The 21,035-nt window shown below is 37.0% G+C and overlaps 1 protein-coding gene across 1 annotated transcript; it reads left to right on the top strand.

Moving 5' to 3' along the window:
• Nucleotides 1–4,068: 4,068 nt before the first annotated feature.
• Nucleotides 4,069–17,579, top strand: LOC137024302 (zinc finger protein 585A-like). The gene is made up of 3 exons (XM_067391669.1): nt 4,069–4,815; nt 11,534–11,684; nt 15,691–17,579. The coding sequence occupies exons 2-3, from the start codon at nt 11,600–11,602 to the stop codon at nt 17,577–17,579; spliced, it is 1,974 nt and encodes a 657-aa protein (XP_067247770.1). The 5' UTR covers nt 4,069–4,815; nt 11,534–11,599.
• The last annotated feature ends 3,456 nt before the right edge of the window (nt 17,580–21,035 follow it).

Here is a 21,035-nt window from a genome sequence, read left to right as displayed (position 1 = left end):
ATGGAAGCATCTTCTCTTTCAGTATAGAGCCGTACATCTGTGAATTCATGATGCCATCAATGAATTGCAGCTCCCCGAAACCAGCAGCACTCATGCAGCCCCACATAAGGACACTGCCACCACCATGTTTCACTGTAGGCACCATGCATTTATCTTTCTATTCCTCACCTTTGTGACACCATACAGTTTTGAAGCCATCAGTTTCAAAAACATTTATCTTGGTCTCATCACTCCAGAGTATAGAGACCCAGTAGTCTTCATCTTTGTCAGCATGGTCCCTGGCAAACTCTAGGTGGGCTTTTTTGTGCCTGGGCTTTAGGAGAGGCTTCTTTCATGGACGGCACCCATGCATGCCATTCCTCTGCAGTGTACACCGTATTGTGTACACTGGGAAATAGTCACCCCAGTTTGGCTTTCTACTTCTTTAGATAACTGCAGTGAATTTTCATATTGATTTTCTTCAACCCTTCTCATCAGAAGACGCTCCTGTCAAGGTGTTAACTTCCATGGACGACCTGGACGTCTCTGTGAGATGGTTGCAGTTTCCATCAAGTACCACTTTTGCTACAGTTTTCTGACTGATAAGTAAAGCTTTGCTGATCTTCTTGTAGCCTTCAACTTTCTGGTGTAAAGAAATTATTTTCTTTCTCAGGACTTGTGACATTTCTCTTCCATGTGGTGCCATTGCTGACAGCATGAAATGGGAAGGGGTTTTAACACCCTTTTATAGTCAACTGTCTGCTGGACATCTGTGTAATGAATAATTCGACTCACCTGTGGTTGAATTCTTGTCAAATTAGACATTTGTAATCTAATTTAGCTTTGCTCCTGAGACTTGCAGGGGGTGTACTAATTTTTGCATCACCCTAATTTGAGTAAAACTATTATTATTAAAACTATTATTAACCTTATTTTCATGTTATAAGTTAAACAGATGTTATATAAAACTTAGTCTTGTCAACATTTTGGAGATTGTTTTTGTGTTCATTGATATATTGTTTAAAATGTTACTTTTCAAAGGGGGTGTACTCATTTACGCTGAGCACTGTACATAAAAAAAAAAAAAAAACACCTATGAAAAAACTTTCTAGAAAACTAATTTTCTTATGACCTTACATTAATTCTTTTGACAACATACATCATAAATTATAATCGTATCTGGGTAAATGGTGAATTATTGCTACATCCATATATACAGTGGTACCCTCATGGCCTCTCAATAGCTCAAACATTTTCCTTTGGAAAATCTCTGGTGACGATGTAATTCTGTCAGGTTTTGGAAGGGGCGAGTACTCAAATGCAGGAAGAAGATGGGTCTGTAACGTGGTTCATAGATGTGGGAAGAAGGAGGCGGGAACCGGCGAACATTCAACAAAACTTTAATATAAAATAAACAAAGAACAAAACGAAAGTAATGCCGGCAGACCCTCGCGGACGTCTGCCGGCCACACAAACATAATAAAACATAAAATAAAGTCCAGGCCTGGTCCTCTCTCGTCCTTCACTGATGTCGCTCCTCCTTTTATGCCTCCGGAGCTCCTCCGTGAGAGACTCGAGGCCGGCACGCCTCACAGGTGATGCTCATTATCACTCGCGTCACCGGCCTCGCGCCGTTCCCTCACGGCTCTCGCCCGCCCTGCTCGTCACATACCCCCAACGCCCCTCGCAGGCCAGGGGGTACTCCCGAGACTGCGCTCTACTCCCCCCCGGGGCCTGTCTCGGCGGCCGCAGCCCTGGGGGTAAGGACAGACGAGACGAGACGAAAGAAAGGAGACGGAAGCAAGGGGAGCGACAGGACGAGAGAGGGGAGAGAGGAAAAAGAAAGAGGAAAAAAAAATTCTGGGTCCGGTTCCCAGACACACTGCCGCTCGGTCCTCAGCCTGCCTGGAGGCTCTTCCTCGCGGTGCCACATGCGATGGCACTGGACGCTTGGTGGACGGCCCGATCCTCGACCGCCTCCTGGCGGCCGGCGATGGCTCCTCCGGCTGAGGGCAGCCGGCAGCGAGTCCCCCGTCCCCTGCTCCTCCCCTTCATGGCGGACGGCAGCAGGCTCCGGCCCACGGCGGACGGCGGCGACTCCTCCGCTCCCTCCTGGACGGCAGCCACCCCACCTCGTCCCAGGAGCACGGCATCCGGGTCTCCGTCCCACCTTTCACTAGGCTCCAGTACCACCGCATCGGGCAGCCTCTCGCGGTCTTCACTTCCGCGCTGCCCGAACTCCGCAGCACCGCGATCCCCCTCAGCAGCGAGGGCTCTCCGACAGCATGTCCCTCCTTCCTCCCGGGTTTCGGGACCAATGTAACGTGGTCAGTAGATGTGGGAAGAAGGAGGCGGGAACCGGCGAACGTTCAATAAAACTTTAATATAAAATAAACAAACAAAACGAAAGTAATGCCGGCAGACCCTCGCGGACGTCTGCCGGCCACACAAACATAATAAAACATAAAATAAAGTCCAGGCCTGGTCCTCTCTCATCCTTCACTGATGTCGCTCCTCCTTTTATGCCTCCGGAGCTCCTCCGTGAGAGACTCGAGGCCGGCACGCCTCGCAGGTGATGCTCATTATCACTCGCGTCACCGGCCTCGCGCCGTTCCCTCGCGGCTCTCGCCCGCCCTGCTCGTCACAGGGTCTTTATTAAATGAATAAAAAATAAAACAAAACAAAACACAACAACAAAAACTACCCCATGGGGGAAAACAGACTTGACCTAGGGTAGACTTGACTTGAATTGAATTGACAAAAAGTGAACACACATGGGAAACCACGACGACCGAATATACAACAACGAATCAACACAGGACTGCAAACACAAGGAGAATAAGTAGGGAACAAACAAGGCAGGTCATGATGTGGAACAGGTGGAGCAAATTAACCAAAGAACAGATAACAAGATGAGCGGGGTCCAGACAATAGACAGGTGAGCACATGGCACAAGGAAACACTAAACAGCTGGGTGCAATGAAACAGGATAATGAGTCCGGGAAGTGTGTTATGGGAAATGGAGTTCACGGGTGTGGTGAGGAACAGTCCGGGTTGGAGTGCCCTCTGGTGGCTAACTAGGGCACTCCAATTCTAAAATCGCAGTCCAGTTTTCTTGTTGGGATCAATAGACTTTATATTTTTTTTAACATAACACCAGCAGTAAAACAAAATAACTTTCCTCAATATGGTTCTTTAGATTTGATGGTGAATTTTTGAAGGCAGAATGTCCTTGGGTGAGTGGGAGACATTTCAATCTGTATGAATCTTCATTAATGGCACTAAAGGAAAAAAATTCACTAAGGTACGGCCACGGGTGCTCGTGTGGTGCATTCCAAACGGGATATATCACCCTCTGAAGGGCACTTCGAAGTGAAAATAATCAAGTCCGCCATATTGAAGGGTCTTTCCAAACTGAAGTGCTCAAAACTGGCCACTTCAAAGGGCCCTTCGAAATGAAGGATTTCGAGAGTACAACTGATGGACAATTCGGGCCCCCAATGTCCTTTGCACAGGGAAGTTGTTTGATGTCACAGAATGGGTACAGGAGGCTCGGAGTTCGATTTTACCTATCAGTGGGTATGTATAGTATTTTTCTATACTACTGTAATATTTATACGAGTTAGATTTAGTACATTTTATGGTCAAAACGACACTGTACTTCAACAAAATTACTTTACAGCTCTCTTTATCAGTCCATTCAAATATTTAAAATACATAGACACAATATACAATATGGTGCAATAAACCAAAAATAAATAAATATATAAACTAACATTAAACAAAGGGTGCAGCTTGCACAATCTATTCCTCCTTGATTGTCTCATTAAGATGACGCAGAAGTGTGTTCCAAAAAAAGAGTTTTTTTTTTTACCCCTACACCCTTCATATTCAGTTTAAACTGTATTCGAGTAGAGTACAGATCCCCAAAAATAATACTTAAGTATAATAATCAAGTATAATTACTCAAGTACTTTACACCTCTGATATGCATGTATGAATATCTATATCTGCAATAGACATCAGCGGATGATTTTCATAGGATTTTGTTTTTCATTAATGTTAGATAATTATGCATGTGCTAAAATAATGGTTAAAGCTAATATTATTGATCATCAGAGAACCCTACAGAGAAATTGCTTTTAGCTTCTAGTGACAGGGATAGTTGAGAAATGAAAAATAAATTGTATAAATTGTATATAAATTGTCTCCTCCCAAGTTTTTATCTTATTATAAATTATTTATCCATACACATCATTACTATTTAGTCTCTCATGTAATCAAACTATAACGAGCCAATCAATTTCAATGGACAAAATTAAGTACCACCCTACTTTTGTTTTTTGTTCGAGAAGCCATTTCACTCAGATATACTTCACAGTAAAGAAAAGACTATTGCTACTTTGTTTTTACTGTAACTTTAATTTGTAACAGTAATCTGTGTGGCCATAATAAAGTGTTATAAAGTTTTTCTTTGTTTGTTTGTGTGTGTGTGTGTGTGTGTGTGTGTGTGTGTGTGTGTGTGTGTGTGTGTGAGAGAGAGAAAGCTTGTTTGTTGTACATAGTATCATCAAAAGGTTCCTGAGCCCTTGTAAAAATACTTTTTGCATCCAAACATCCCACACTCTTCCACTAGCCTAGTAATTTTTATATTTTCAGCACATCATTGGACAACATGTTTAAATATGCTAAATATAACTATTTCATCAAGAAATACAATTCATTTGACATCTATTTTATCATTTTAGTGAAATGTCATTTTTAGTTTGTTCAGTCGTTGTGACGTCATATGTCTGCGTCGTGGTCCTGCGTCTGTTGTGATTCGGCTGAAGAAAGGTTTGTGTTTTTAAGCATTTAAGGTGTTTAAATCAATACAAATCGTTCACACAAGGTTTAAATAGGTGTAAAAATAATTATTATGGAATGTAAGATTGCAATGCTTTATCTAACATTTTTGAACAGTGTTTTTTGTGAGTAAAGCACATCCGCACATGAGTAATTCATAAGGTGCGTCTCATTTCGCTCCATATACTTAGCTCCCGGTATCAGGAATCACTTTACCTTAAAAACGAATTCGGGCACTGGCAATTAAAAATGGGAGAAACGTTGTTGATGTTTATCTGGTGTCCGTGTTCAGTTGCTTCTATTTCAGATGTGAACGATCGGCCGCATGCTCATCAATTTTGAAAAACCTGCAAAATATGTCCATTAAAATGAACCTTTCAAACTATATAATGTATTATTTTAGAGTTTTCTGATCTCTCCTATACTATCAACATCATGTATTGAGAAAGTTTAATTGTGATATCATTAAATGTAACGGCAGAAGTCTCATATCCAGCAGCTGCAGAACCTAGTGATGGGGAGTCGAATTCAAAAGAATCGACTCTTATTTAGCCCTGGTGTAGGAGTCGGAAGGAATCGACTCCGTTGCTGTGTCTGAAGTCGATCACTCGTGTGTAAATAAAAGAACTGGAGATGTTGCAGAAACAACGTCACATTCACATAGTTTTAAAGCATTACTTCACTTCTGAAAGAAAAATTCCTGATAATTTACTCACCCCCATGTCATCTAAGATATTTATGTCTTTCTTTCTTCAGTCGAACAGAAATTAAGGTTTTTGAGGAAAATATTCAAGGATTTTTATCCATATAGTGGACTTCAGTCGGATACACGGGGACTTTCAGTGCAGCTTCAAAGTGCTCTACACGATCCCAGACAAGCAATAAGGGTCTTATCTAGTGAAACGATCTGTCATTTTATAAAAAAAATAATAATTTATATACTTTTTAAACCTAAATGCTCGTCTTGCAGTGCTTTACGATCCGCCACACATGACATAATCACGTTAGAAAGGTCACGCGTGAAAAACTCCATTTCGTTTTCTCCAACTTCAAAATTGTCCAACATTGTTATTTTAGCTTTTTTTTGTAAAGGGCATTTGGCTTAATCTTTGCACGTTCGCTTTGTAGACACTTGATCGGTATTTCCACCTACGTGACGCATGATCTTTGTAACATGATAACGTCATGCGTGCGGAAGAAAATGACTGATCGTTTCACTAGACAAGACCCTTAAGTCCTCGTCTGGGATCTTGTAGAGCCTTTTGAAGCTGTACTGAAACTGCAATTTGGACCTTCAACCCGTTGGTAGCCATTGGAGTCCACTATAAGGAGAATAATCCTGGAATGTTTTCATCAAAAACCTTAATTTCTTTTCAACTGAAGAAAGAAAGACATGAACATCTTGGATGACATGGGGGTGAGTAAATTATCAGGAAATTTTAATTTGAAATTTAACTAATCCTTTAATCATGAAATTCAAAATAAAGTACAATGACTTGAACAAGTGAAACATCTCTATATGAAAACCAATAGTAACTAATAAAATATTGCTAAAATAATATTTTAAATACATATATAAACACCTCAAAAAATTAAACCCTTACTAAGCCCATTGCCACAATGAAACAACTCAGACCTATAATGATTTGAACACTGAGAATATGTTTTTGCTTGTTGCTGTCCATACAGTTAAACATTTTGTTGATTTCAGTTTTGATGGATGAGTTTGAGCCTCGTACCAAGGACAACTTTATAGGTGTTTATTTTGATAAACATACTTATGTTGTTACAGGTAATGAAATCACTTATTTTTGACAATGGCACCTGTATGATAGTGGTTTGTTTAGGTAGTGGTATAACCCTGCCTGTTATGTATGGGCACATTGTAAACAGGAGATGATGGCCTAGTGTGCGTGTTGGCAGCACACCACTATTTTACTGCATTTTGATCTGTCTGTGTTCCTCTTCAATTTATGTTAAGAGTACGGAAGCCTCTGACTACTACAACAGTTGCAATAAAATAGCAGACTGACTTAATTGCATCAATAAGCTTTTGTTTTACCTGACAGACTTCAATGCTTTAGACATAAATGATAATGCTGGCATTTACATCCGCTTACAATTTAAGAGAGAGAACAATATGTGAATAAATTACTTTGTTAGCAGCTATTCAACACTAACCCATCCTAAACAGCGTGCCTCTGTGTGCATTGGTCCATGTTGTGTATGTCAAATGAAATCTGTCATTAAAAAAATGTCATTTTGATTGTTTTTTAGTATCTGTATATTATGTGATTAAGCTATTAATCAAAATTGAACATAAAAGGAAGATATTTTGAAGAAAGTTTGTAACCAGACTGCTTTGGCATACTATAATAAATTGTAGTCTACTGTATATATTATAGTATTTACAACACTTCGTTAATGAATGCTACAGCATACTGTATAGTGAACTGATAAACCGTTATAAATACTGTAGTATACTTTAGTTTTTACTACAGTAAACTGCAGTGTATATTGTAGTATAATATACCCTAAAGTTGTAGAAAAGTTAGTACAGTATTGGGTAAAGTAATTTGTTTATATTACTATAGTTGTTATCACAGCAACTATAGAATTACCACAAGTAGGCCTGCTTTACTATAGTATGGTTCAAAAACACTATTTACTATAAATTACTTTAGTATTTTTTCACCTGGGCCAGGTACGTGTTAACGAATTTTATTGTTTTATTGTGTATTATTCATCAAATTATATTATATTGATTCTCTATCAACGGGTAGCGGAATACACCGATTTAATAAGAAATATGTGCGTCAAAATCTTGTTTATTTGTGATAATCTTAGCACTTTATTATTATTGCTTAATAAACCTGACATTGTGTATTATGACTGACTTTTAATTTTTTTGTTCCTCTTTTCTTCTTCTAAATGCATGTAGCCTAAATGCAACAATAGGCTAATATTAATAATAATACAGGGTTCCCACGCTCCTTGAAAGTACTTGGATTTCAGACACATGAATTCAAGGCCTGGAAAGTACTTGAAAACAAATATTGGTCCTTGAAAGTGCTTGAATTAAATCTGAAATAAATTTTGTGAAAACTATAACATGCCCCTCTTAGTCCTAGTGTATTTGTTTTGGAATATTGTTTTGGAACCAAACAGATATCACCCCCATTGACTACCACAGTAGGAAAAATAATTACTATGGTAGTCAATGGGGGGCGAGATCTTTTTGGTTATTGACATTCTTCCAAATATCTTTCTTTGTGCTCAGCAGAACAATGACATTCAAACAGGTTTGGAACAACTTGAAGTTGAATAAATGACAGATTTTTCATTTTTGAGCGAATTAACCCTTTAATAAGTCAAAATTGCATGATTATAAAGCCACAATTGTGTCTTATAAAGTCAGAATTGTGATATAAAAATTGCAATTCTGATATTTTTCTCATTTATATAAGTGCTCATTTATATCTCTCAATTCTGACTTTCATTTCTCAGAATTGCAAGCTTATATCTATAATATATTGTATATATTCTGACTTTAAGCCACAATTACGATTCATATAATACTTTTTTTTTCACACAATTGCAAAATGTATTTTTATAATATTCTCTCTATATTATAATGTTTTTTACTCAAGTAATGATTCATAAAAAATGAAAACCAAAACTAGTATAATAATTGTTAACATTAGGGATAAGAAAGCTGCAAACGGTTTTAATGTATTTCCAAAATGAATATACAAATGATTCTGTACCTCTTCCAGGTTAAAATGGATAAAAATGCAATAGGAGGATTAAAATGTTAAGAATTGTAAGAGGTCTTTCATGACGCTCCATATGTGATGTGAATTTGATAGGTGCTTGATATAAAATAAATGGTGCTTTAAAAAGTCCTTGAATCTGGTGTTCATGAAAGAGTAAAATGTATTTTAAATATAAAAATAATAGAAATTCTCAAATGAATTCAGAATGGAAGTTCAGGAAATTCTCACTTTATTTATTTACAATAGCCTATGCATCCCGCACCTAAATAGGTGGCCTGGTTGAATCTGCACGAGGGTACGGTTTGCAAAATCTGAGCGCACAAATTTAAAATTTGTGGGTACAGTTTATTAATCCGTTGGCACGATTTGTTAAACCGAGGGAACAGTTTAAGAATTTGTGAGCACGGTTTATAAACTCAGGGAACAGATTGCAAAACCATCATTCTTTTCCACATTCTTCAAAATATCTTCCTCTGTGTTCAACAGAACAAAGAAATTTATACAGGTTTGGAACAACCTGAGGGTTAGTAAATGATGACATAATTTTCATTTTTGGGTGAACTATCCCTTTAAAGAACAAATGGTGCAACCAGATAAAGTATACCGAAAAAAGTACAGAGTTAGTTATAAACAAGCTAGTAGTAGTTACTAAGCCTCTAGTGTGGACTTTACATTCCAATTTAAGTAAAAACTTAAAACCTACAAATAGTGGATGCAACCCTAACCTGATCTTTAAAAATGTGGGTGACCACATGATTAAAATTTGAGTGGATACTTCACTAACAGGATTCTTCTTCAGAATTATGATGGAAATTGGCAACAAGTTTCATATGGCTCATGTTCAATGGCATGCGGAATGCAGGTATGCTCAAATAGAAAATTAAATTTCCCAGCATTATCTTTGCTTGTGAGAGATTTCTTTGAGTTGTCTCAGGACAATATATTGATGTTGAATCTGACCATAAACCTTTGATTGCATTGTTCACAAAGGCTCCTATTGATCGCCTTTTGCGAATTCAAAGAATGATGATCAAATCGCAATTAGGGATGTTCATTTCTGTTTTTTTCCCTAACTGATCAAGCAAAGCGTGGTAACCTTTAAAGGAGTCACGTGTTTTTAGGCCAAAACATTTTTTGTCACGTACAGCAAACATCTCCTCACTATCCGCTAGGGAGGGGGAGGGTCTAGCTAGCCTCTGTTTTGTTTGACAACACTTCGAACGTCAACAGGAAGTTACTCCACCCAGGATCGCTTAGAGCACCTTTAACCGACAAGATTGTTAAATTAGAATTAATTTTTTTAGAATTGATATTACAAAATTAGTTTTCCAGTGGTTTCGTTTTACATAAGCAAAAAGCAGCATAAACAACAGACCATGAGGATTCATTGTCAAATCACACACATGCAGCGCTCCTGTAAACGAAAAAAGTAAAAAAAAAAAAAAAAAAGTAAAAAAAATCATATATAAAAGGAATAAATACGTTAAATATATTTCACTTAATTACCAGATTAACAAAAGAAAAGAAAAAACAAGTAGTATATACTGAGTTTCGGTTCATTTTTGTGATGGCTTGGATGACATTCTCATGTTATCCAAGATGTCTTCTTTCGTCAGTTGAAAAGAAATTAAGGTTTTTGATGAAAACATTTCAGGATTATTCTTCATATAGTGGACTTCAATGGCCTCCAAATGGTTGAAGGTCAAAATTACAGTTTCAGTGCAGCTTCAAAGAGCTTTAAACAATACCAGACGAGGAATAAGGGTCTTTTCTAGCGAAACAATAATTTTCAAAAAAATGAAAATGTATATGCGTTATAAACACAAATTAACGCCTTGCTTCAGCTTTCCGTATTCCTCAAAACGCTTACACTGTATGTCCTACGCCTTCCCTATTCTACTTACGAAAAAAAAAAAAAAAAAACCTGGCACCGCGTTTGTTCCATAAGTAGAATAGGGAAGGCGTAGGACATACAGCATAAGCTTCTTTTTTTTTTTTTTCTAATTTTGACCTTCAACCGTCTGGAGGCCATTGAAGTCCATTATAAGGAGAAAAATCCAAAAACCTTAATTTCTTTTCGACTGAAGAAAGAAAGACATGAACATCTTGGATGAAATGGGGGTGAGGAAATTATCAGGTAAATTGTATTTAAAAGTGGACTAATCCTTTAATTATGAGCATTTCTAATTGCAATGTCATGCACTAACTGTATTTTATATACCAGGCGAATCAAAGGGTTAGTTCACCCAAAAATTAAATTTCTGTCATTTATTACTCACCCTCATGTCATTCCAAACCCGTAAGACCTTTGTTCATATTCAGAACAAAAAAATTAATATTTTTTGATGAAATCCAAGAGCTTTCTGACCAGCAACATCATAACCAATTTAAAGGACCAGAAAGGTAACAAAGACATTGTTAAAATAGTCCATGTGACTACAGTGGTTCAACCTTAATGTTATGAAGTGACTAGAATACTTTTCCCAGAGAATACTTTTTGCAGTAGAAGTTACAACTTGACATGGACACCAGTTAAATGAAAACACAGGAGCTTTTTAAATCAATTGAATATATTGCTTGGCAAAATGCAACACACTGATGACACAAGCTACTCTGAATATTTTTAATGCAACTTTTACAATGTGTGATTACAATGAAATTGCAAATGTTTTCATGAAAATGTAATCGTATAAATGTATCTGCAAATCATTAAATACCAATTTAAATAAATATGAAGTGTCTGTATAATTTGTTGTCTTGTATTAATATGAAGTGCTAGTTTTGAGAGTTTTTTGGGAAGGCTTGGATAATCATGGATAAGTCTCTGACTCACTCCCTTGCCAGTGCTTTGACTACAGAATTAGGAGCTGCTTGAGATGCACCGATATATTTAGTTTGGATTTATTTTTCTTTCTGTTAATTATTCACGACAGAGTGTCCAAACACACAGAAGAACTCCTGGTGAGAAACTGAGATCCACGTGACACACTATTACCAAGATGGCCTGTATTAAAGAGGAGAGTGAAGACATGAGGATTGAAGAAACATTCAGAGTGAAACAAGAAGATACTGAGGAACAAACAGGTTGGTTTCATTCTCAAAGCTGAACTCAGTCATTTGATCCTTATTAAAATGTTTCCATCTTAACGAATATATTTATGAAGAATGTCACGTGAGTGGTAATGAAAGTGGTGGTAATTAAAGTAGGGGGCAGTCATGGCGTAATGGTGGACTTGTAACCCAAAGGTTGTGTGTTGGAGTCTCAGTACCAGCAGGAATTGTCGATGGGGGGAGTGAATGTACAACACTCTGTTCACCCTCAATAGAGACCCTTGGTGAGACCCTTAAGCAAGGCGCTGAGGCCCCAACTGCTCCCTGGGTGTTGCAGCAAAAAAAAATTCACGTGTGTGTGTTTGTTCACTGCTCTGTGTGTGCACTTTGGGATGGGATAAACACAGAGCGCAAATTACAAGTATGGGACACCATACTTGGCTACATGTAATAAAATACATGGAATGAACGCAGCGCCATTTTTTTTTTTTTTTTTTTTTTTCGTAAGTAGAATAGGGAAGGCGTAGGACATACAGCGTAAGCTTTTTGAAGAATACGGAAAGCAGAAGCATGTGCAAGGCAATCATTTGTGTTTATAAAGAATATACAGTTGTATTTTTTTCAAAAATGACCCATTGTTTCGCTAGATAAGACCCTTATTCCTCGTCTGGTATCGTTTAAAGCCCTTTGAAGCTGCACTGAAACTGTAATTTTGACCTTCAACCATTTGGAGTCCATTGAAGTCCACTATAAGGAGAATAATCCTGGAATGTTTTCCTCAAAAACCTTAATTTCTTTTCGACTGAAGAAAGAAAGACATGAACATCTTGGATGACATGGGGGTGAAGAAATTATCAGGAAAATTTTACTTGAAAGTAAATTAATCCTTTGATTTCTGCTAATGCTTACAATTCCATGTTTTTTTTAATAACAGCAATACTATAGTTCCAGTAAAACTATTTTCATGTAATCATAATGTTAAATTTATCAAAATAAAACTGCTAAAGAATATAGAATATTGGTATTTGAGTTGTATAGGCTTATTTTGAACTTTAATTTTGTACATACAGGTGCTGTATTAAGCAATATCCTTCTGAATGAAAAGTGTTTCTGTTGCTACATGAAAATGTCTATGTATTTAACAAATATTGCATCTAATCCACTTCATCTGTGATAAAATACACAAACACAGTGTGACCATCACTACAGAAAGCAGAAAATGTCCGACTCCTTCCTAGACTGCAGCAAAATCTCATAGATCGGTTAAAGGTGCCCTAGAACCCTTTTTCACAAGATGTAATATAAGTCTAAGGTGGCCCCTGAATGTGTCTGTGAAGTGTCAGCTCAAAATACCCCATAGATTTTTTATTACTCAATTTTTTAACTACCCATTTTGGGCCATAATTAAAAATGCGCAGATTCAGTGCATGTCCCCTTTAAATGCTCACGCTCCCCGCCCCCAAGCTCACAACTCTATAATACATTGCATAAACAAAGTTCACACAGCTAATATAACCCTCAAAATGGATCTTTACAAAGTGTTCGTCATGCAGCATATCAGATCATGTAAGTATAGTATTTATTTGGATGTTTACATTTGATTCTGAATGAGTTTGATAGTAGCTAGGCTGCAGCTAACAGGGCTAAAGCTAACATTACACACTGTTGGAGAGATTTAAAAAGAATGAAGTTGTGTTTATGAATTATACAGACTGCAAGTGTTTAATGATGAAAATCGTCTTGTCTCTGTGAATACAGTAAGAAACGATGGTAGCTTTAACCACATTTAACAGTACATTAGCAACATGCTAATGAAACATTTAGAAAGACAATTTACAAATATCACTAAAAATATGATATCATGGATCATGTCAGTTATTATTGCTCCATCTGCCATTTTTCGCTATTGTCCTTGCTTGCTTACCTGTATAAAGTCTGTTAATTCGGCTGTGCAGCTCCAGACATTAATACTGGCTTGTCTAATGCCTTGAACATGGGCTGGCATATGCAAATATTGGGGGCGTACATATTAATGACCCTGACTGCTGCGTCACAATCAGTGTTATGTTGAGATTTGCCTGTTCTTCAGAGGTCAAATTTATATAAGAAGGAGGAAACAATGGTGTTTGAGACTCACTGTATGTCATTTCCATGTACAGAACTCTAATTATTTAACTATGCCAAGGTAAATTCAATTTTCAATTCTAGGGCACCTTTAAATCCGTCTGGTTAAATCTGGTTCCTGGTTGCGTTGGCCATTACTAAAGTGAGCAGATCTTTCCCCCCCCTTCTTAAGGATACATATTGATTGTGCCCAAAGAGCGTTCTGAGGTCTACTCGGATCTTACAGTTGTCTTACAGTCACTGACCAAAGACAATTTTGAACCTTTGAAACAAGCCAATCTCAAGTCCCTGACATGCGGGGGCAGAAACCTGAAATAACAGAACTATTCTACAATTTGATTATTCATATGTGTGTGTGTGTGCGTGCATTTAATGTTGGGGGAGTAAAAGCTTCTTCAACAGGTCACTGTTCTCAGCAACTCGGTCTATGACAGTGTCAATGTCAAGGGCATGAATGCTCTAATTTCTCTATTTTCTAACTCAGTAGCTGTCAAATGTGAGGCGACTCACCAGAACCATTGGCTCAGGAGCAACTGCTCCTGTCTCTCCCTCATCAGGCTCAAGATTAGGGCTACTGCTAGCTAGAGTTGCACTGCTGCTGGCAGACCTGTTGCCAAAAATCTCTGTTCAGAAAAAGATTCGAGAGAGAATTGCGTTACATCTGAAAATATCAGAATCGATGTATTGTCCCATCCCTGTTTTTTTTTTTGCATTTTGTAGCGTCAGTCTCTAAGGACTTTTTTTTTCTTTTAGCTTCTCCCAACCACCTTTATCTTTACGTTTTTGTCTTTACGCTTGTCATCAAGAGCCCACTCTCCTTCGCATCAGTTTCTGTTATTATAAGGAAAAAAGATTGCATTAGCGCCCCCTTTTGTTTGCCGTCAACGTCACTTACACCGTGTCCTAACTAGACGTGACGCAACGCCACAACACGCGATAAAACGTATCTTTTCCATGTTAATCAGAGTTTTTGTCCTAACCAGCCATGAAGGCGACACATGAATATTCTATTTTAGAAACGGTTTCTATTTCTCTGCGATGCCGCGGCTGAAACAGCAGCACAAAGTATGACAATGATAAACTCAGGTACTGTTTATGTGCTTTATTTAATGTTAAAAGCGTTTTAGCTGTAATGAAAACACTGGCTAATTCACCTCAGATCTTGAAAATCAATAAATGGGCCCAAGAACATTCAAACTGTCAACTCAATGCGAACAAACAAATGTATTCTATGACAAAGATCGGTTCAATACTTTAAATAATGTTTAAATGATGTAATATTTATGAACTTTACTATGTACTTGCCCATTTCACTGTGTCTGCTGTGCTCTTGCCGAGAGAGCCCGCCCACACGCTCTTCTGATTGGCTGTGGTTTTTGATTGATTTTATCGCTTCTCATTGTTGCGTCGCGTCAAGTGTGGACAGTCAAATTGCTTGTCGCTGGAATCTTATCGCATCATGTCTGGTTAGGACACGGTTTTAATCTGACACTTTTTCTTTGATGATGAACCAGCCAGGTCGACGGCCGTTTTTGTGTATTTTAGTTCATACAATAATACATTTATTTTAATTACCATTGTTTTTGTGATGTTATTTGCCATAAATGCGATACATTGACTGCTGTAATATTGTGAGATAGTAGCAGCTGTTTGTAGTTGTGGTGGGGATTATTTGGGGGAAAATCCAAGGCTGTTTTTTACTCCCAGTCCATCTCTGCTGACTTGGAAGACATGGTTTCTTCTGGCAATTTGTTCAGCTAAACGTGACTGTTGATGAGGTGCTGAGATTATAGGAAACACCTCTTTTTCTATAGGTTTCAATGGTTTATGTTTGCTCTGATGCTTTAGTGCTTTTGTGTTGATTTTGATGTCTGTTGCTTTGTTCCAATAAACTGTATTTGTCTTTTTGCTTTAGACCTGATAGTACTGAAAGAAGAAAATCAAGAACTGATGGAAGAAAAAGATCAATATGAGAAACATCATGAGATCATAACTGGAGAAAAATCCACACAGACTGAAAAGACTTCCTCACGAAAAAGAGCTCAAAAGACTGATGAACCTAACAGTTGTTTTACCTGCAGTCAATGTGGAAAGAGTTTCAATCAAAAACAAAACCTTGAAGTCCACATGAGAATTCACACTGGAGAGAAGCCTTTCAGCTGCCAACAGTGTGGAAAACGTTTCACTCAAAAAGGAAACCTTAAAAGCCACTTGAGAATTCACACTGGAGAGAAGCCTTATACCTGCCAACAGTGTGGAAAGAGCTTCACAGCAGAACCAAACCTTAGATATCACATGAACATTCACAATGGCGTAAAGCCGTTCACATGTGATCAGTGTGGAAAGAGTTTTACACGTAAAGTAACCCTTAATTACCACATGAGAATTCACTCAAGAGAGAACGTTTTAATATGTCATCACTGTGGAAAGTGTTTCAGTCATAAAGTAAGCCTCAAGACTCATATGAGACTTCACACGGGAGAGAAGCCTTACACATGTCTTCATTGCGGAATGAGTTTCACTTTTAAAGCATCACTTGATTCCCATATGGGAAGTCACACTGGACAGAGCCCTTTCAGCTGCAAAGTGTGTGGGAAGAGCTTCTCACTAAAAGGAAATCTTAAGACTCACATGAGAATTCACACTGGAGAGAAGCCGTTCATATGTGTTCAGTGTGGAAAATGTTTCACACGTAAAGTAACCTTAAATTGCCACATGAAGATACACTCAAGAGAAGACTGTTATATATGTCATCAGTGTGGAAAGAGTTTCCCAGATATGAAATGCCTTAACAGGCATGTGATAATTCACTCTGGAGAGAAGCCTTTCAAATGTCAGCAGTGTGGAAGGGGTTTCAAATTCAATAAAAATCTTAAGGCTCACATGAGAATTCACAGCAGAGAGAAGCCTTTCAAATGCAATTCCTGTGAAAAGAGTTTCAGTCATAAAGTAAGCCTTAAGACTCACATGAGACTTCACACTGGAGAGAAGCCTTACACATGCCCTCAGTGCGGAAAGAGTTTCACATATACTGCAACCCTTAATGCCCACGTGAGAAGTCACACTGGAGAGAGGCCGTTCATATGTGGTCAGTGTGGAAAGAGTTTCACACGTAAAGGAAACCTTAATTACCACATGAAGATTCACTCAAAAGAGAACTGTTTTATATGTCAGCAGTGTGGAATAAGTTTTACAGACAGGAATAACCTTAAGAATCATGTTATAACTCACACCGGAGAGAAGCCTTTTATGTGCCATCACTGTGGAAAGAGTTGCACAAACAAAGCAAATCTCGAGGTTCACGTAAGAGTTCACACTGGAGAGAAGCCTTTCACCTGTCCTCAGTGTGGGAAGAGTTTCACACTTAAAGGAAATCTTAAGACTCACATAAGAGTTCACACTGGAGAGAAGCCTTTTACGTGTCTTGAGTGTGAAAAGAGTTTCACATATCAAAAAGACCTGAAACGTCATTTGCAAACACATTCCGGAAAGAAGATGCAGTGTTGTGAGTGTGGTAAAACATTTGGAAAAAGTAGCAATTTCAACAATCACCTGCGCATTCACTCTGGAGGAAGGAGATTTAATTGTGATCAGTGTAATAAAAAGTTTCTTTTGCCATCACACTTACAAATTCACCTGAAAAGTCATACATATGCGAGACCCTATTTGTGTTCCTTGTGTGGAAAGAGTTTTAAATGGCCCAGCAATTTAAAATGGCACCAGAAAATACGGATCTGTGTGAAATTAAGTCTAGGTTCACCCCGTAGCAGAATGTGGGGCAAATCTCATTATCCACCTTCATGACTATTTGCATCCTTCACCTCTGTATACGTTGCCTTGAGGCTTTTATTTTCTTTTGTCATGTACATATGAACTTTTGCAGCCACACCTCACCATCTCTTTTTCTATAGTTTAAAATAGGGATGCACGGATACCATTTTTTAAGGACCGAGTACGAGTACCGATACTTTTTTCTAGTACTCGCCAATACCGATATAGGGAAGAGGATTAGGGCCAAGCAATAATAAAAAAATAAAACCATCTCGAAATTAAAGTTGTTAAATTTAGAGAAAAAGCGTGTTAAATTTAGAGAAAAAAAGTCAAAATAAAATGTTGAGAATAAACTCATTAAATTACGAGAATAAAGTTGTTAAATTACATAATTTAACGACTTATTCTCATAATTTAATGAGTTTATTCTCAACATTTTATCTAGACTTTTTTCTCGAAATGTAACGACATTTTTCTCAGAATTTAACAAATTTGTTCTCGTAATTTAACGACTTTTTTCTCAGAATTTAATGACTTTATTCTCAACATTTTATCTAGAATCTTTCTCGAAATTTAACGACATTTTCCTCATAATTTAACAAATTTGTTCTCATAATTTAATGACTTTATTCTCAACATTTTATCTTGACTTTTTTCTAGAAGTTTAACGTTTTTTTTTTTCTCGTAATTTAACGAGTATATTCTCAACATTTTATCTCGAACTTTTTCTCGAAATTTAACAATTTTTTTCTCATAATTTAACGAGTTTATTCTCAACATTTTATTTAGACTTTTTTTCTCTAAATTTAACGAGTTTTTTCTCGAAAATTAACAACTTTAATCTCAAGATGATTTTATTTTTTTATTATTGCTTGGCCCTAGTCCTCTTCCGTAATTTCTCTCTCTTTTTTTTTTTTTTTTTTTTTTTTTTTGATGTTGCAGTTTTCCAAGCACAACACAGTGAGACTAATGAATGTAGGACAGGTTCTTTATTATTACTCTAATGAAAAAAAATATAATTTCGTACTTGTCACAAACTTGAACAAAAATTTTTAAAGTGTCCAATAACCTTCAAAGGGCATAATTACCAATATATATATTTGTTGTTATATAAAAGAAATTTTACAAACAAATGACAAACAATCCAACAAATAATATAGAGATACAAATTAAATAAACTTGTTTTTCAGATACAGTAGGTTTATTTGCCATGTATACATTTATTTAACATATTTTGTTGTTTTATTAACGTTAATGACAAATATAGGCTACGGTCCCTTTGAGACCGAATCCATGGATACTGAAACATATCCTGCTTTCACTCAAATGTTTACGTCGACTTAAGCCATAACCGATTGTATTTACGTGAGATACTCCACACGATGAACATTTGGACAACTATGTGTGAATTTGACCATTCAGGCGCGAGGAGAACCGATCGCGTGCTGTCTGAGAGAACTGGGATCCCGCGCAAAAAAGAGAGAGAGCGCTTCTGGTCTGTGTCATTCAGCGCGATTCCGCCTATCCCGCCTTCACTAATCGATAACGAATTGTGATTGAAAGCATGCAGTTTGCAATGTGTGTGTTGTCATCATTAATTTTGAAGTATTTCCATAACTCTGAGGCTGACATTGTTTCTGCTGCTGCCGTCGGTGTCTCTGTGCACAGAAAATTCTGTCAGTTATGTCACGTGAGGTATCGGTCTTTGGTATCAGGGGTATTTATACTAGTATGAGTACAAGTACATGAGCTTGGTATCGGCCTGATACTGATTCTGGTATCGGTATCGGTGTATCCCTAGTTTAAAATATTGAGTGGTTGCGGTAGACGCTCTCTAATTGGGAACTCTCAGAATCAAAATATTAAACTTCTTTCTTGCTGTGAATTGTCACAATATAAAGGAAAGACTGTAAACAAAATAACATGAAGTAATGAACATTGAACTGCATTATTTTAGTCATCTTAAATGAGAGAATGCACAGGCATATGTTGTCAGTCTGGAATTCAACATGGATATTGTTCAGGCTCATCTGGTGACACTGGAAGCTAGTTCCAGCTGTGAGTTGTGTAATTGCTAAACATCTCTCACTTCTGATTCTAGGTGTTTCTTATCTGATCAATTAGTCAAGTTTATTTCATTTACATAATGCACACTGATAAAACAGCTTTAAAAAAAATAGCTGTAAAGGCCAAAGTATGCATCAGATTTAAATAAAATGTTTAGAGTTATTTGTACAGCCAAACTAATGGCCTTTTAAAGTATACTCCATTTGATAGCATGCGCAAACACAGGCAGTCAACACATGGACACTAGAAAATGTTATCTTTGTCCATTGTCTGCACTGTTTCTCTTTAGAAGTTATAAGTGATAAAATGTCTTTGTACTTGTTTAAACTAGTGCTCATCAACGTAGGCATCTACTGCGTCTCCAGTAGTTTGTTGTTGTTGTTCCATCTATTCGGTTTCTTTTTTGAATGTAAAACAATGGCCTGGGCCACCTTGCCACCCTGTGGACAAACTACACTATAAAATAAATATATAAATAATTTAAAAAACATTACAAAACGTAAAATTAAAGTTAAAATATCCTAATTACAGAAATACAGAAATTTTCATTAAACACTTTACAGAAAAACACTGTTATTTTACAGGTATTTCCTGAATTATTCTAATCAAACGCTTTCACTGTAAAATGGAAATCACTTGCAGTTAACCATTAGCTAGTAATAGTACACATGCATGCTAATGTATATAAACATCACTGTGTAAGTGACTACATAGAAAGCAAAATATTGTCAATGTTTTCTTCCTGGACTGAAGCTCTTCACCACATGGTGACCAACAAAACTCAGCAACAGAAACCCTTTAAAGAACATTAAACACTAACAGATCTCTCAAGATCTCAGCATCTTCACTTATTAAAATCTAGTTTGACTTTCACACAAAAGTTCTTATTGGCAATTAACAGAGGTTTAGATGTTGATGTTTTATTGAAAATAATAAGTTTGGAGTTATCATTATGGTGATCAGTGTTTGATTTAGTTTCTGGCTGCTGAAACTGTGTATATCTAAAGCACATTTTGGTATGGCAAAAGAAAATGTGATCAGATGAAGTTGGCACTTCTTGATATAGCCATCATGTAGTGGACTGGTCTTGTCCAGAGTCTAATCTATGATTAAATTATTTCATATTTTTGTTAGTTATTAATTTCACTTTGTTCACCGTAGCATTGTTCACAGATATCAAGAATCAGTGTATGAACCTCAACATTGGTGACAGTCGAAATATTCAGATAAAAAGATCATCTCTGAACATCAAAAAGAAGCTTTTTTCAGAATATATGATTGCCATGACACTGATGCCATAATATTGGAAGGCTGTTTTAAATAATGTGAAATTAACAGCTAATATACATTAGGTGATATTAGTGAATCAGGCCACTACATGATGACTATATCACAAATACATGATGACTATATCACTTCATC

Source organism: Chanodichthys erythropterus, chromosome 8, assembly GCF_024489055.1.
Source record: "Chanodichthys erythropterus isolate Z2021 chromosome 8, ASM2448905v1, whole genome shotgun sequence".
Lineage (NCBI taxonomy): Eukaryota > Metazoa > Chordata > Actinopteri > Cypriniformes > Xenocyprididae > Chanodichthys > Chanodichthys erythropterus.
This window is presented reverse-complemented; position numbering and strand designations above follow the sequence as displayed.